Here is an 18510-nt window from a genome sequence, read left to right as displayed (position 1 = left end):
TACTTCTCAGCTAACTGCCTCACTGTCCTTGGTGAACTGCGTATGTTGCTTTGTGACAATTTTGTTGCAAGTTTGTACATTCCAATGATGTAAACGTATGATTTGGTTATTCCTTTCTTTGTTTTTTGCTGGTTTTGTCCCTAAAACAAGCCTTTACAACACATAATCATTTGTTATACACTGGGGTTAAACTAACATAATTTAAACATTAAAATAACTGTTTTAACAAATTTCTAAACACATTAACTAAAAAAATTCAGGGGAAATAACAAAAAAAAAAAAAAAAAAAAAACTCTAGTCTAATCTTTGCAACAAAATAAACCCTACATTTTTTTATTTTACCTATCTAAACCCTAATATTTTAATTTTTTTTTAATTTAAACTGTTCGTTTATTTTCATTGAGTAAAACCGAAAAAAAAAAAAATTTATTTTACTCGTTCAACTCAATATAATTGTATACAAAATGTTTAAAATATAATTTTTCGTTAGGTTTAGAGGCTAAAATATCATCTTTTTTTTTTTTCCTTTCAGTTTTACTCAACGAAAATAAGTAGATGATTTACATTGAGAACAAATAAAAAAATATTGGAGTTTAAATTAACAAAATTAAAAAATTATTTTTATTTTATTATAAAAGTCAAATCTTTAAAAATAAAAAATTAGTGAAAACATTCCTTTTCAAGTTTATGTAGTAGGAGATGTCCAATATGTTTTTTTATTAACTAAGGTTTATCGATAAAATTTTTGTGTGAAATAAGAGAAATTTATCTGCGAAAATTAAAAATTTTCTGTGTCGAATTTTTTCTGTAAAAATGTTAAGAGATCCTAACTATTATAAAAATATTATATATCTTTTATCTTATAAAATTTTAATATTAGGTACCTTCAAAAAAAATTAATTTTTTTTGTAATTTTTTCAAAAAAATTATTAAAACACTCCAATCCCAACCATACCTTATGAATGGGAGGTTTTTGGCATATGGTGATGATGCTACGGTGGCAAGCGGCGGGTGCACATGGGTGCACATGCGCCTTTCAAATGGATGCTTCTCAGGGAATATGGTTTGAAGAGGACAGTTCAAAAGTGATGCCTCAAGCTTTGCATTATATTATTAGGTTTTTTCTTTTTCTTTTTCTTTTTCTTTTTTAATTTTATTTTAAAGATAGGTTTTACGTTTTTTATTATAAAAAAATGCTAACAACTCAGTCATACGAATGCTAAATTTATTCTGAATATATTTGTGTAGTGAAAATTGAATTGATAAAGTGTGAGGTTTACATATGAAATCAATCTAAGCCATTGTTTTTTTTTTATAAATAAATTCTAGATTGATAAGGGAGGGTTTGTAATATTATTGTTTATTATCAATTTGTCTCCATGATATTAGGGGGTAACTTTTACAGCTTAACCTGAGCAATCTGAGCCTAGTTTGAACTTTTTAGAATTTAAAAAAAATATTTTTGAATTCGGTACATTTTAAGGTAAAAATTCAAAAGTCTAAATTAAAGTTGGGCAGGTTTAGGCAAAGATACCAAATAACCCGAGCAATCCAAAGCCCGATTTATATACACATAAATATATAAAAATATTAAATATGTATATAAATTATTGGTGATTTGATGATATTAAAATAATTTAAATTATTACATCACATTAAATATATATTATAAACACAAATAACACAATATAAAACCTTGTATTTTTTCTCACTAGAAATTGTAAAAGCCCCCGTAGCGGCATATCGATTCTTTAATTCTTATATCTCTTACATCATATAAATTATTTAGTTTGACATTATTATGGTTTTACAAAAAAAAAAAATATTAATAGAGTCTAATTTTGACAAATTAATTAACTTAGTTGCACCCAAAAAAAAAAAAAACTCAATTTTTTGAGCAATTCGGGCAACTTAGGTCGGATTTAGACAGACAATTTCTGGTTAAAATTTGGGCTTGAACACACCTGGACAACTCTGAAGATAACTTGGGTTTGGTTTAGACATTCACAACTATATATTTGAATCATATTTATTTTTAAAAAAATAGATGACATATATAATTTTAAAAATAGTTATCCATTGTTATAATATAAATTTGATTCAAATATATAGCTATCGATATCCAATCATTTTAATTTTATACAAATATTTTATTCAATAAATTTTAAAAAGTAAACAATTCAAATTATCAAAATCAATTCTAAATAGACCTATAAAACCCATACGCTCAGCCAAACCCTAATTGTTATTATACGTAATGTGACAAACCCTTAAAAGATCTTGTTATAAACAATAACTAAAATTACAAGCTGAACTGGTGGTTGATGTACACTAAAAAATATTGTGATAGATAAAGGTGGGTCTAAGACCTCGTTTGGTAAGTGGCTCTTTTAACTAAAAAGTCAAAAAGTCACTAAAGAAATCAAAAAAACAATAACTCATATCAAAAAGTCAAAGATTATTTTTTTTCTCTACTTTTTGCACATCTTTTCGTAAAGAGTCAAAAAGTTATCCCAAATATACTAATTTTTTTTACATCACATTTTAACAAAAAAATCAAAAAATTACTAAAAAAATCTATTTTCAAACGAGGCCTAAATGTATCTCCATAATTTAAATGGGCATCCTATTCGTTTGGACACCTCAATTGAAATTTTGAATTTTGAATTTTTATTACCCATTTAATCCCAACTTTACCACCCTCACCTACCTACCATCGAGACCACCTTTGTTGCCCAAACCACCTCTACCGCCTCTATTGATCACCCGCAATTATCTCATCTTCTCGCCACCCATCTCCACCATCCATTCTGTTACCCTGTCACTCCCCTCACCTGCCAACCTTTCCTTTGTAACCCATCAGCGACCCCTGCCTATCACCTCATCATTTTCTCATTCTCCTCACCCTTCTCCCTAAACCCTAGATCTAGAGGTTTCATTTCCCCTTGTTCCTTCTCCTTTCTTAATCTCTCTCATTTAGGGTTTAGAGAGGGAATTAGGGACAAAGATGAAGAAGAATGACAGGACAAGGGAGAAGAAGAAAGGAATATAATAGGGGTTTGCGACGAAAATAGAGCTGGATTAGGATGTCGTTTGAGAATGAAGGGGTTGGGTTAGGGATTTGCAGTAAGGGATAGGGTCTCGACGATTTAGGAGGAAAAATAAAAAGAAGAAGAAGAATAAAGAAGATGAGGTGGCAGTAGTGATGAGAGGCTACAGTGGAAAAGAAAGAGAAAGAAGATAAGGTGGCAACAGTGATAATAGAATGTGTGTGGGTGATTTTCCGACCACACTACCCGCTTAGTAACCAGCTGGAGAGCACCGGCAGAATAGATGGCACCTGACTGACCTGCAACAGAAATATAAGAATCCCACGGTGGTTTCGACCACCCGGGGGCACTCCGACAATCAAGTCAGTATATCTCTCAAAGATAAATCAAGTACTAAACTCACAAGCTTGAGTATCAACAGCATACCTTAGACCCATGGGGGTGCCTCTCTTTTATAGCCAATACAATCCTAGTCCCAATAAGAGCTTGGCCCTAATGAACTTAGGATTACTGCAAATCTGGGACTCCCAGTGGGATTAGGATAAACTCTCTAAGAGTTTTATCTTTACCCAAACTGAAGTCTTCTCCCAATCTAGGACTCTTGTCCATATCCAAGTTGAGTTCCCTCTTCATTCTAGGACTCTTGTCCCTTATCCGCTTATCTCGGATTCCGATATCTTCGGAGGCAACCTCGGCCTAGCCGAGATGACCTCAGCACAACAACCAAGACATGTGGCACCTCGGCTGACACATCGGTGTCACCTTGCTACTTGTTGGTACTCAGAAAATATATCCCCACAACTGCCCCCTAGGTTCTATTACCTCGGCATTCTGAGGTGATGGAACCTACACTGTTCGTTCATCTGTGCCCCGCTGTCCGAGATCAAATTCGCCGACCTCAAAGTTCTCTGGACTTTACTGTCCACTGGTGTCAAGAATCAAGCTTCATGCTTTCCAAGCTGCTCGAGATCACACCTCCTAGCCGAGGTTTCTTGTTCCATTAATTCGTAAATTCCAAGAGCTTTGTAACTGCTCTACTTACACTCTCTGGTGAGTTCCCGATTTCCAGTCATCTATTTGACTCCGGCGATTTTCATATCGGCGTTCATTTCACTTGGTAGGTTCATAAACTCTTTACTTGCTATTAAGCTCAATCTTTCATAACTCTTCTGATTCTGTTTACTTGCCTTTTGTTGCCTTCTATTTTTGTCTGTCTTCAAGTCTTGAATTGTTTGAATGCCTGGCACCTGTTCTTGTCATATCCGCTTTCTGTTGCTAGCATCGTGTCTTTTCTTGTTTCTTCACATACTTACTTAGTGCCTGTGCACTTGGCTTTATTCTTGAATTTTGTCATCTTCTTGACTCTGATTTTTCTTTTCTTGTTTTTTCTTGTTGTATTTCCAGATTCTTGTCTTCGTTTCTGTTTTCTGCATAGTCTTACGTCCCTTCTTGAAATTGTTGTCGAGATCATGGTAGAGAAGCTCTTCCAGTTGACTGCTAATGCTGAACCATTGTCAACCGTTTGAAGTAGATTAGTTCGACATTCTTGCCTTAGTCCCTAGTTCTTAGGGTCTTCATCTTTGTACTTTTGTTTTCTTTGCATATGTAACCTTTTTTGCTTCTGAAAAATGTCTGCTGTTGGCCGATGTTAACATTCCTTGCTCCTTGATTATCATTTCTTCTTCCACTATATTTGATAGCCATGTCGGGTAATTGACTTCTCGAATGGCCCTGGGCTCCAGAAGTCTGTCTACTTCTTCCTCTACTGCTTTGACGTGCATCAACGTCGGTCCTCTTGCTCGTTGGATTACAGGTTTGGCCAACCTCAATGTTTGCTCTCAAACAAGTTTCCAATTCTCTTTCTTCTTCTTCAGCTAAACTTGTGAAGAAAGAAACGTTCTTCATCCCCCTCCTGGACGAGGATTTTCTTCAGTGCCTCTTCACTCTTCTCGGCTGGCTCCTTGCCGACATCATTTAGGACCTCTATGTCCTCGTTTTCAATCTCTGCCTTCTCTGGTTTTTGAATGCTGCAGGTGGATTTTATTGCTGCCATGGAGCAATTCTCCGCCTGCAGTTGATCCCCTCTGACTTCTTCGATCCCATGTTCTGTTGGGAACCGCAGTAGTTGGTGCAATGTTGAAGGAACTGCCCCCATTGCATGCAACTATGGCCTTCCCAAGATGATGTTGTAAGGTGAAGGCGTGTCAATCACGATGAATTCTATTTTGATCTTCTTCTAACTGCTCTTGCATGATTCTATACTTAGAATATTTTGTATGCCTTTCATACTTTGCCTCCTTTGTGCAATCTTCTCGGGGTTACATACCTCGGGTATAATAGCTACAAAACTTTTACTTCGGCAAGATACTGACCTGCAAACTTTTCATAAATTCTAACAAGTGTGAAACATATACTGCTCAATGTTAATTTTGTAAACTTTTTCTCAAGTTTCAACAAGTGTTTAAAAGGTGATATCGGTCTAGCCTACTTGTAAATTGCTACAAATTTTAACAAGGATTAACATATACTGTAACAGGGATCAACAAGGATTAACATTGCAAGTGTTAAACAATAATCTATTTATAAATTGCTACGAATTTCAACAAGTGTTTAAATATACTTAGCTCCTTCCTCAACCTGTAAATTGCTGCAAATTTCAACAGATGATCATATGTCGGCTTAACGTTATCTTGTAAATTGCTATAAATTTCAACAAGTGTTAAGCATCTTCTTTGGTTGGACCAACCTGTAGATTGCTATAAGTGTGCAAACTATAACCTCGGTTTCACTTCAACTTGTAAATTGCTACAAATTTCAACAAGTGAAGAGAAACAGTAATCTCGGCTTAAGTCCAACTTGTAAATTGCTACAAATTTCAACAAGTGAAGATAAGGAATCAGCTTAACTCCAACTTGTAAATTGCTACAAATTTCAACAAGTGGAGATAAGGAATCAGCTTAACTCTAACTTGTAAATTGCTACAAATTTCAACAAGTGAAGATAAGGAATCAGCTTAACTCCAACTTGTAAATTGCTACAAATTTCAACAAGTGAAGATAAGGAATCATCTCAGCTTAGCTTCAACTTGTAAATTGCTACAAATTTCAACAAGTGAAGATAAGGAACCATCTCGGCTTAATTTCAGTTAAGCATCATCTCGGCTTAACTTTGGTTAAGCATCGTCTCGGTTTAACTTCGGTTAAACATCATCTGGGCTTAACTTCGGTTAAGCATCGTCTCGGTTTAACTTCGGTTAAACATCATCTGGGCTTAACTTCGGTTAAACAACATCTGGGCTCAACTTCGGTTAAGCATCATCTCAGCTTAACTTTGGTTAAGCATCGTCTCGGTTTAACTTCAGTTAAACATCATCTGGGCTTAACTTCGGTTAAGCATCATCTTAGCTTAACTTCGGTTAAGCATCATATTGGTTTAACCAACTTGTAAATTGCTACAAATTTCAACAAGTGGTAAACGCATTCTTCTTCTCTGCGCCCCCAGTGTGAACTTAAAATCCACTTGGGTTCTCATCATACATGTAGCTTCGACCTTGTCGCCGAGGTTGAATTCAAGCCGAGGTTGTCGGCCTTGGTTTCTCTATTGATCTTACTTGGCTCCAACCTGAGTTTGATTCTTGGCCTCGCATCGGCGAGCCGTTTCTCTTTTCTTGTTTCGACGCCTTTGTTCCCGGCATGTCTTCCTCGGCCTTAGTATACTTCTCAATTCTGGCCAACTTTAGTCTGATCTTGTGTGTTTCCTTTTTATCTTCTGGGATCTGAGATCTGCTCATTGTGCTATTCTCTTCTCGGACTCAGATGCCGAGATCTTATCTTCTGGAATCTTGGATTTGCTCACTTAGGTTGAGCTCTCATTTTCGGGCCTACTTGTCTAGGCTGAGATCATGTCTTCTTGGATCCGGGATCCAGGATCTGGAATCCGGGATCTGCTCACTCAGGATGAGTTTTTCTATACTTGAATGTTATCTCCTTGGGAGCGCTCATGCCCCCTGTCTTTGCATCCCTTCTGGAAAGGTCTTCGTTCCTCCGCAGGTATCTATCCTTCCATACCTGGAGGTCATCTTCGTTGTAGTATCCGCTTCGATCTGTTGTCTTTGGTGCGTCACCTTCCTGGCCGGCGTCTTTCACTCTGTGACTCTGGTCACGAGTTTCTGTGTTGCGGTCGTCCCCTTCAACGTCGAGATCGATAGGTCTCCGACTCCCAACAGGAGCGTTATCTCTAATTTGAGCCTTCTGTTCGTCATTGGCCATCTATTCTTCTTTCTTTCCCACAGACGGCGCCAAATTGTGTGGGTGATTTTCCGATCACACTGCCCGCTTAGTAACCAGCTAGAGAGCACTGGCAGAATAGATGGCACCTGACTGACCTGCAACAGAAATATAAGAATCTCGCGGTGGTTTCGACCACCCGGGGGCACTCCGACGATCAAGTCAGTATATCTCTCAAAGATAAATCAAGTACTAAACTCACAAGCTTGAGTATAAAAAACATACCTCTGACCCATGGGGGTGCCTCTATTTTATAGCCAATACAATCCTAGTCCCAATAGGAGCCTGGCCCTAATGGACTTAGGATTATTGTTAACTTGGAACTCCCAGTGAGATTAGGATAAACTCTCTAAGAGTCTTATCTTTACCCAAACTGAAGTCTTCTCCCAATCTAGGACTCTTGTCCATATCCAAGTTGAGTTCCCTCTTCATTCTAGGACTCTTGTCCCTTATCCGCTTATCTCGGATTCCGATATCTTCGGAGGCAACCTCGGCCTAGCCGAGATGACCTCAGCACAACAACCAAGACATGTGGCACCTCGGCTGACACATCGGCGTCACCTTGCTACTTGTTGGCAAGGTGACGCCGACATGTCAGCCGAGGTGCCACGTGTCCTGGTCGTGATGCCGAGGTGATCTCGGCAAGGCCGAGGTTATCTCCGAAGATATCGAAAACCGAGATAAGCGGATAAGGGACAAGAGTCCTAGAATGAAGAGGGAACTCAACTTGGATATGGACAAGAGTCCTAGATTGGGAGAAGACTTCAGTTTGGGTAAAGATAAGACTCTTAGAGAGTTTATCCTAATCTCACTGGGAGTTCCAAGTTAACAATAATCCTAAGTCCATTAGGGCCAGGCTCCTATTGGGACTAGGATTGTATTGGCTATAAAATAGAGGCACCCCCATGGGTCAGAGGTATGTTTTTTATACTCAAGCTTGTGAGTTTAGTACTTGATTTATCTTTGAGAGATATACTGACTTGATCGTCGAAGTGCCCCCGGGTGGTCGAAACCACCGCGGGATTCTTATATTTCTGTTGCAGGTCAGTCAGGTGCCATCTATTCTGCCAGTGCTCTCCAGCTGGATACTAAGCGGGCAGTGTGGTCGGAAAATCACCCACACAGAATGTAAAGGCAACGACGATGTGAGAAGGAGATAGTGACAAAGGTAGTATAGAAGGTAAAGACAGCGATGATGGGAGAAGGAAGTACTAGCAGCGATTGGAAAGAGTGGTTAAAAGAGCTGGGCGAAGCTACGTTGCATTTAGTCAAAAGCTAAGGTGTGGTTGACTAGAGCTAGGCATTGTTTTTCTTTGCCTTTTTGGTCATTGTGTAAGGGTAAAATGGTATATATATATATATATATTGGAGGGGGAAAATGGAGAGGAATGGGGGTTAATTCTATTTACACATAATTTTACCTCCTTATATAATTGTTGGTTACAGGGCCAGTGATCACCTTGTGGACTCGCTGTCACGTATGGACGTGGCATCGGTGCTTGACAACCCATCATGTTGGCACTTATAGCACAACCCCTCATGCCCACCTGCCACTTAGTGTGGGGCATTGCGTTGCCAAGCATATAAGGAAATAAAGTTGCATCTTTACCACTACCTATGAATTTTGGTGAGATGGTAAGTGCTTGATCCTAACAACACTATTTTTCTAAATTCACCTCCCTCAAATATTCAAAAATCTTATTTCATCTCTTCACACACTTCTTTTTTTCACATATACCTTCATTCCTAACCTCTTACCTTTTCCTTACACTCAATCTTTCAAACCCTAATGCCTTCATCTTTAACTACTATAGCCACCGCCGATGCCATCACCACCTCCGAGCACCACCCTGCAATGCCACTGCCATGGCTTGCAATCCCCCATCGCCCAATCATCACTCCATAGCCTCCCTCGCAACCACCAATTTCACAAATTCTTTTCAGCATTTTTGTTTTGTTTAGCGAACTAGAGCTGAACAAATTTTGTCTATTCAGTGAGACATGGCCAAACAAAGTTGGTTTGTTCGGTTGGAAACGGCTGAACAAATCATATTTGTTCGGCCATATCCCACCAAATAGGCTGAGATTGATTAATTAGCTATGTTCGGCTATCAAAATCTAAACAAATTTAAATTGGTTGGCTACCAAAGACCGAACTATCTCAATTTGTTTGGTGAACCAAAGTCAGAAGTAGTTTCGACTTCACTTTTAAAAATAATGCAAATTGCACCAAAAATATTGAAAATGATACCCAAAATCTTGTATATTATTTATTTATAATTATTATATATATTTTAAATATAAATTTTAAATATAAATTTTACTTCTCTTTTTTTTTTTTTTTGGTTGTTTGTTGTTTATATATATATTCTTTAAGGTAAATGCATTTGGATTTGTAGATGGATGGAAAGAGTGAAAGATGGGAAAAAGGTTGACGGTAGTTGGTAGAGGAGAAAGCGGGCAGTAGTGGGCAGTGGTCGAGCCAGAATTTTGGCTCAGAGAAGGCAATAGTAAAGACGAAAGTGTGTAAAAAGAAATGTGAAGGGAAAGGTCTGGACTTTTAAGTCATGAATAGTAAGTTGTTCAATTTTTGAAAGTTCTATATATATAATCTATAAAAAAGTTAGATTGATCTGATGATTATAGCTTCTTTATTTTATCGTATTTGTCTAAAAAAATGAACAAATATGTTTTGAAAACAGACAATACATCGCTAAAATGAAAATGTTATAAGTATTCAATCAACTTAGTTTTATTTTTTTTTTATAAATGATATATACATATGACCAGGGACGAAAGTAAGAATGGTCCAAGGGGGTCACGTCCCCCCCCCCCTCTCTCCTCCCCTCCCCTCCCCCCCACTTTTCAAATTTATTTATTTATTTTTGTTGTTGTTGTTGTTATTGTTGTTGTTGTAGTAGTAGTAGCAGTAATGTAACTTTTGACTTGTATGAAATGTACTCCCATTTTCTATTAGGTATGCATCTACCCCTCAATACGGATCTTGCAACTCACCCCCTCATTTTTATGTAAGATCTCACATGTGTTTTGATTAGTTAAAACTATAGATTTTAATTTGTGATTATTTGTGATAAAATTATGAATTTTGGTTTGTTGTGTTTTGTGCTAAAAAATCAAGCGATCTTAGTTGTATACGTAGAACATTTTATTTTATTTTCCCATGACATTGATAATGATACTACTATGACAAGTTTCTAAAAGATGAAAACCCGTTGGGATCAATTGTAAAAAAATTTGAGTGTAGCTCAACTGGTTGTTCCTTTAAATTTCTAAAGACAGGTTTGGAGTTTGGATTTTGAGAGAAATATCAAACATTTTGTTGTACGAACTTGCTCATATCTTAAAAATTTTGTAATAAACATTATGCTTAGTATTAGCTCAAAAAATATTATTATCTTATTTTTGTTGATTACGAGGAAAAACTTGAGATTGTAGTTAATAGCTACCCTCACTAAATTAATTTTCTAGCTCTGTCATTGTAGATGGTCCTAAAAAATGAATGACTTAGATCTTCTAAATAGAGTCCATAGTGAATCCCACAGACTTGGATTATGAAAAAAATTGCCTACCTTTTATTAATGATGTCTTTTGTTACAACTACTATAACACTTAGAATCCGCTTAGATAGATGTGAATTTTAAATCAATAATGTTAAATAGATTAAAAAATAATGATAAAAGACAAGTTGTGAGAGAGAATATAAATAGTTAGTATGATTTTTATAGCTAGAAAGAACATCCTTTGGCCCTGTTTGGTAGAGCTGTGGGAAAGTGCTTATAACTTATGCCTAAACAGCTTATAACTTATAACTTTCAGCTTAAGCTGATTTCCAGCTTATTCTTAAAGCATCTCCTGCCCCACTTAAAGAATAAGCTGTTTTCTGACTTCCACAAAGCTATAAGCTATAAGCTAAATCAAACACATCAAAATAACTTAAATTAAGCTGAAAGCTGAAATAAGTTGAAATTAAGCTGTACCAAACAGGGCCTTTATATGATTCAAATAGCTAATTTTATATAGTTATTTTAAATATATCATGATAAAATTATTTAATTCAACCTTAAAATTCATAAACTTTCATATATAAATTTGAGTTATTTTTTTTTCAATGATAAAGTCAAATCATTTGATTTGAGATCTATATCTATCCAAAGCCGAACATAAGCTTAATATTTATTCTCAACAATACTAGAAATTCAAAAAAGAAAAAAAAAATTCTATGGACCACATTCAACTAACTTAACTTTAAATTTACACCATCCATTTCATTCTCGGAATGAAATTCAAAATATAATTTTATGGTAAATAACATTTTTCTATTTATTTATTTTCAATCATTCATCTGTAATGAGTAACTATGGAGATAACAAAGTTGTAATTGAAGTCATATTACCACTCAAACTAGATTTAAAAAAGGATCTACAAATTCCCAATTTTTTTTTTTTTGGAACACAGGAACTAAAGAAAAACAGGGGAACAAAACTAAGCAAAGAAAACAGAGCTCTGCTCAAAGCTTGCACCAAAGGCTTAGGAGGATTTAGCACCCAGTTAACTGGCAAAGAACCAAATAGAGAGGCTCTCGCAGTCCAGTGGGCTGTCCCATTTTCCGTCCAAGGTGACCAGCGGAAGGATAGGTTAGAACATCGAGCTAAAGCTCTAATATTCACAATGAGAGGAGCACACGCCCAGGAAGGAGCGTCCTCGGAAACACAAAGCGAGATGACTGTTTTGTTATCCCCTTCAATTTCAACTTGAGAGAGATTAAGAATTTTGGCCATGAGGCAAGCCTTGCGAATCACAAACGCCTCCCCTTGCATGACAGAGTGCACCTCTAGCCGCTGCACAACCCCATCGACTAGCTCACAATTCCGAAACAAAACTGCAATAGAAGCTGAGGTTGAATCTGGAGCCATAGCCACATCACAGTTTGCTTTAAAACATCCAGGTGAAGGAGCTGTCCAGCCCCCATTGGAAACTGCCACTGGTGCAGGATTGAGATTATCCCCAGAATGATGTTGGGAAGCCACTGAAGGAAACTCCAGACTATCCCTTGAAACTTGGAAAATGGTAGATATGGGATCCACAGACAAGCCATTAAAAACCAAATCATGTCTGGATTTCCAAATGTGCCAACTCACCCACAATACCTTACTGAAAAACAGTACCCGATCCTTGCTATTGGAGAAGGCAGCGTACAGATCACACATCCATTTGAATATAGACGTAATACCAACCTGGAAAGTCAAACCCAAATCACTACCAAACCAAACAGCTTTAGTCCATGCATACTCGCACAGTAAATGTTCAATAGATTCGGGCTCACCATGACAAACCGGGCAGACATCATCCCGAGTACATCTACGTTTATAGATATTTTACTTCGTCGCCAAAGAGTTGTGACAGCAACACCACCAGAAATCTTTAAGTTTTGGAGGGACTGGAAGGCCCCAGATCATTTCCCAAACCGGTTCAGGGATGTGAAAAGAAGTGGATGGTTTGTCAGTGAGCTGAGCTTGCTGGAACACGATCTCCTCTTGATACCCAGATTTGACCTTGTACAGGCCCTTAGGATCATGGTGCCAAATAAGAGTGTCATCTGTGTTGGCAATCGAAATGGGAATGGCACAGATATTGCGGATGTCCGATCGTGAGACCAAATTTTTCAGCAGCCCCACATTCCAGGATTTAGTGGTCGGATTAATAGCATCTTTAACTTTCGAAATGGAGCACCCAGCTGGCTTACAGTTTTGATGCGGAAATCCTTATCCGTTGGAGCCCATTTATCCTCCCAAAAATTGACTAAAGCCCCATTTGAGATTTGCCGCTGCATCCCCTGCTGTAGAATCTTGCGGCCCTCAAGGAGACTCGCCCAAGCCCAAGAAGCTCGGGCTCCTTTCGAAGCATGTAAGAAATCAGAATTAGGAAAGTAAATACCCTTCAAGAACCTTGCTACAAACGAGTTGGGGTACTTGAGAAGACGCCATCCTTGTCGAGCGAGTAAGGCTTTGTTAAAAGCTCGAAAATCGTGAAACCCCAAACCCCCTTTGGCTTTTGGCAAGGACAGTTTATCCCAAGCTGCCAATCCCTCTACTCTTTGAATCACCTTTCTACTAAAAATTGCTCATCATGGAGTTCATTGATTCACACAAATTATTGGGAAAATGAAAACAAGCCATAGCATATGTCGGAATGGCTTGCGCTACTGGTTTAAGTAAAATTTCCCTGCCAGCACGAGATAGAAATTTTGTCTTCCAACCTTGAAGCTTATCCATCATCCACTCTACCAAAAAATTGTAAGCATCCTTTTTGGAGCGACCCCAACACGATGGCAATCCCAAATACTTTTCCCCAGCCCCCACTGGTCTCATCTGCATTAAATTACAAATTTGATGTTCCACCAATGGTGTTACTGACGCTGAAAATTGAATCCCTGATTTGTCAAAATTAATCGACTATCCCGAAACTTTGCAATACACCTCCAAGATTCGAAGAATATTTCTGCATTGGTCCAAATCAGCTTTTAAAAACAATAAGGCATCGTCCGCAAACAACAGATGGGATAGCATTGGGCCAGTCCTACGAACCTTGAGCCCCAAAAATTGATGTTCCTTGAGGCCTTGGTGCAGAAGCTTTGAGAGTACCTCAATCACTAGAAGAAACAAATAGGGGGATAATGGATCTCCTTGACGGAGTCCTCGCGATGGTTTAAAACAAGTTCGCTTAGCTCCATTGACAAAAATTGAGAACGTCACTGTTGTAACGCATTCTATCACCCATTTAATCCATTTCTCATTAAAGTCCATTTTCCGAAGAACAACCTCAAGAAAATCCCACTCAACTCGGTCATACGCCTTGTTAAAATGCAGTTTGACCGCCATATTAGAGCACTTGCCAATCTTATGAGTCTTGAGGATGTCATGACCCAAACCCGCCCCTATGGGTTTAGCACCGTAACCAGCCAGTAATCCGAGATTACCGAATGTCTGCTTAACAGTAATACAGTAATACAGAGTATAGGGGCTGGCGGAAGCCAAAACAGTAACTAAAAGATGTCCAATGAGCTGTGACAGTCTGTATGCAAAAAGACTTTCATATCTATATATACAATCAGTACCAAAACAGTATGTACAATTTATATAATCATTCATGACAGGGACTTAATCCCTATTAGAACAGTACAGTACAATACCATTCAGTCTATACAGAACATAAACAAAAAGGGGGAAAACTAAAACACCCCAAAAGCCCTAGCTTGACAGGCTCGGAACTTCGCAGTGAGGCATAGTGGATGGCTTTGACAAAAGGGAGTCTAACCCACGCTCCTAGCTCCGGTCTGGTGCCTGAACACCTACATATATATATAAACAGTGAGCTAAAGCCCAGTGAATAACATAATGTGTAAAGAGGTTAAGAATGAATGTCCTTACAGTAACGAAAACAGTTTATTGAATCAGTATATCAGTCATTCAGTCATAACAGTCATATGTGGTACATCCATTAGCAGAACAGTACAGTAAACAGTAGGTCTTAAAAGACCGAACAGTCAATGATGGCCATCGTAATAGTAAACATAAGTTCCAAGAGAGGAACTGACAGAGATCTCTGTAACAGTAGCAGTAACAGTAACAGCAGTTGCTAAGGATGCCATAATACAGTTCAGAATAAAGGACAAACATTCATTCAATTAACAGTAAACAGTTCAGAAAACAGTTCGGTTGATCATTCAGAAAATATTCATTTTCACACATATCTTTACAACATTGTTACTCACAGAGTTCTGGGCTATAAGCAGCGAGAGCGCGTCTCCGAAAGCCAACCCTACACAGTTACAGAACGAACACACACTAAGTTACATATTCGGGAATCAAAGACTTAGTCCCTAACTCGACTCGGCGTGGTCCTACATCAATATCCTCATTAAGATGCCTTAAACTAGGCCTAAGAATGCCTAGGATGAAATGAGGATGCAAAGATGCCCTTTTAAAACACTTAACAAAATTTTCAGAAAACAGGGGTCCCGCTCGAGCGTGGGTTTACCCGCTTAAGCGTATAGGCAAACAAAATACTCCGCTCGAGCGCGAGTTACCCCGCTCGAGCGGAATGTAAAACATGCCAAAAGTATTGGATGTGTAAAAGTTACGCTCGATTGGGCGCTCGATACCCGCTCGAGCGTGTGACACAAGTCCTCGCTCGAGCATCCAGTACCCCGCTCGAGCGGACTGTAAAACAGTGTAAAGTGCTGGATGCGCGAATATCACGCTCGAGCGCCAGTCACTCTGCTCGAGCGTGAGTCTAAAATCTGGAATTTCCAGATTTGAACCTCAAGCTCAAAAACAAGTTTCAATGTACCAAATTCGATCCTTTTAGGCTAATTTTCTGGAAAACACTTCAAAACTCATAATATTACATGTTTCAAAGATCAATTTGAGAAATCAAAACCCAAAGGTAGTTCAATTAAACACAATTTTGAGCCAAATTTCAAGAACATAGCTTTAATGTGACATGCAAGTATTTAACCAAGATCAAAGCTTCAATTACATGCTCTAATGAGCCAATTCCCTCAAAAACAAGATGAATTCATGGTCCATTGCAAAAATATGAACATGCATGTGGAATTTCATGAACATTAACTTCAACACTCAAGAATGGCAACATGCATGCATGGATTTAGCTCTTAATTCAACATATGAAGCTAATTCATGTCTTTAATCTCTAGACTTTCATGCCATGCAATAAAATGACTCGAATTCATGAACAAGAAGGTATAAACTCTACCTTATGTCTCCAATTATAAGACTAGAAGCTCAAGTAGGCAATCTCTTCTATGATTCTTCAAATTCCCAGCTAAAACTCTCAAGAACAACTCAATTCTCTCACACTTTCTCTCTCTTAGTCGGTTGAGGGCTCAAGAGTGGCTGAACAAATGTTTTGTTTAAATGTAATAGGGCTTCAACATGTGTTGCCTAAGTGGTCCACTAACATGGCATTATGGTAAATACTTGGACTTTTGTGTTTCAATGCTATTTAATCTAATTTAATCATACCAAATCACATTTCAAGTAAATATACCATAAAATTCTATACATTCTAATTAGCACATAACGCTAATCAATTTCTGGCTCGGCCGCCGATAAGGCCTTCAATTTGCAGTTTAAAACATAAAACATGAACAGATAATTTGACAGTCGAACAGATAGAAATGCACTTGGACAGACACACTCAATCAATCAGTTCAGTGCTTCAGTCAGTCAATCAATTAACATGCCTAATCATAGATTAGCATTAATCAGTAGTGAGGGTTGTCACAGAGGAAGTGGAAAGCTTCGTGAGCCACCAAAATATTATCCTGGATTAGATGTCCTGGGACAAAGGCCGACTGGTTTGAAGAAATGACACCACCCAAAATGCTCTTCAGTCGATTAGCCAAGATCTTGGTGATGATTTTCAGATGTAAATTGCACAAACTGATTGGTCTGAACTGTGATAACTTTTCAGGGGTCTTAACCTTGGGAATGAGGACAAGATTGGTTTGGTTCATCTCCTTGAGTAAGAAACCTCTATCAAAAAAACTTTGAATCGCCTGACACACTCCAGGCCCAATGGCCTCCCAATAATGTTGGTAAAAAAACCCCAGGTACTCATCAGGACCTGGGGCTTTGATTGATCCAAGTTGAAATACCGCTGTCTTGATCTCCTCCTCTGAGACAGTCCTGGTAAGTCTCTCATTCATATCCCCTATGATAACAGGATACACCACCGCTAAGGCCTCCTCCATATTCCTCGCCCCACCAGATAAGAAGAGACTAGAAAAGTACCCATGTAACTGATTATTGATTTCCTCATCAATTTCCAGCCAAACCCCCTCCTCAGATTTGAGCCTCAACAGTTGGTTCCGTTGACATCTTTGAATGAGAGTAGCAAGAAAAAAGGCGGAGTTTTGATCCCCATAAGAGAGCCAATTGACCCGTGACCGTTGGTGTAAAAACATTTCCTCCATTTCCAATGAAACCTCCAATTTAGCCTGAATTGAGTATTGTGCATGAAAATTATCTTCGGAGGGTGGTTGGCAGTGAATTGCATCCAGCCTGCCTTTGAGCAAATCTATTTTCAACTTGTTGTTCCCAAATTCGTCCTTACACCATTCCATTAAACTTCTGTGACAAGATTTTAGACGTTGAACAAGTTGGAACATAGTTAATCCAAGAGGGCACTGATTCCATGCTTGTTTAATAACATCGCTGCATCTCGGACTAGTAGACCACATGGTTTCAAATTTGAATTGATGAGGAATTTTCTTCGATGGGACACAGCAGTTGATTAGAACCGGACAGTGATCAGATCCAATTCGGCTCTCATGAAACACTTGGGCGTAGGGAAATAGTTCTCTCCATTCTGCAGTTGCAAAAGCTTTGTCCAATCTCTCTTGTACATTGTCTTGGCTGACCTGATTGTTGGACCAAGTAAAAGCATTGCCCTTAAATTCCAAGTCCATAAGTGCACAATCAGACAACATATCCTGAAAACCAGAAATCTGAGTTCTGTTACATTCCACTCTTCCTTGTTTTCCCTACATAGACCCTATTTGATTGAAGTCCCCAACACATAACCAGGGATAACGATTGCCCAAGGCCTGATCACGAAGGATCCCCCAAAATTCATTTCGGAGCTTTCGATTTGGAGGCGCATACACAAAGGATACTGCCAAATTCCTATCCAAACTGCCCGTCCCAACAACACTGCGAAAGAAATGTTTTGACTTAAGACGGACCTGAACATCCACCTCATCTGTCCACCAAAGCGCCAAGCCCCCCGAGAGGCCCTCAGGATCAACATAGCACTTATGAGAAAATTGCAACCGACGCTGAATTCTATCCAATTTCCCACTCTTATTTTTGGTCTCCATTAAAAACACTATCGAAGGACGATGGGTTAACCCTCGGAGGATTTGGACTGTCAGGGGTCGCCCCATCCCTTGACAGTTCCAACTCAAAATCAGCATGAACCTTATGTTTAGAGCTTCTTCTATGCTCATTGCTCTTGTTAAATTCCTCAATAACTAAAAATTATTGTAAAGAAGAATTTATGATGCACTCTTAAAAACATATATCGTAAGGGATATTATGTCAAGTTGCGGCATTAGTATGTCTAGTAAA

At 38.3% G+C, this 18510-nt stretch overlaps 1 protein-coding gene across 1 annotated transcript in view; it reads right to left on the bottom strand.

Moving 5' to 3' along the window:
• Positions 1–16643: 16643 nt before the first annotated feature.
• LOC145802356 (uncharacterized) overlaps positions 16644–18510 on the bottom strand; it is a 40285-nt gene continuing 38418 nt past the window's right edge. The window contains exons 2-3 of the mRNA XM_082895062.1: positions 18126–18413; positions 16644–17873 (exon numbers count right to left, since the gene is read on the bottom strand). Of these exons, the coding sequence (XP_082751188.1) occupies positions 16644–17873; positions 18126–18413 (1518 nt within the window). The remainder of the gene's footprint in view (positions 17874–18125; positions 18414–18510) is intronic.

This window comes from Camellia sinensis, chromosome 11 (genome assembly GCF_055761805.1).
Source record: "Camellia sinensis isolate YWXY chromosome 11, ASM5576180v1, whole genome shotgun sequence".
NCBI classification, from domain to species: domain Eukaryota; kingdom Viridiplantae; phylum Streptophyta; class Magnoliopsida; order Ericales; family Theaceae; genus Camellia; species Camellia sinensis.
The sequence above is the reverse complement of the archived record's forward strand: the minus strand, read 5'-3'. Positions and strand labels throughout refer to the sequence as shown.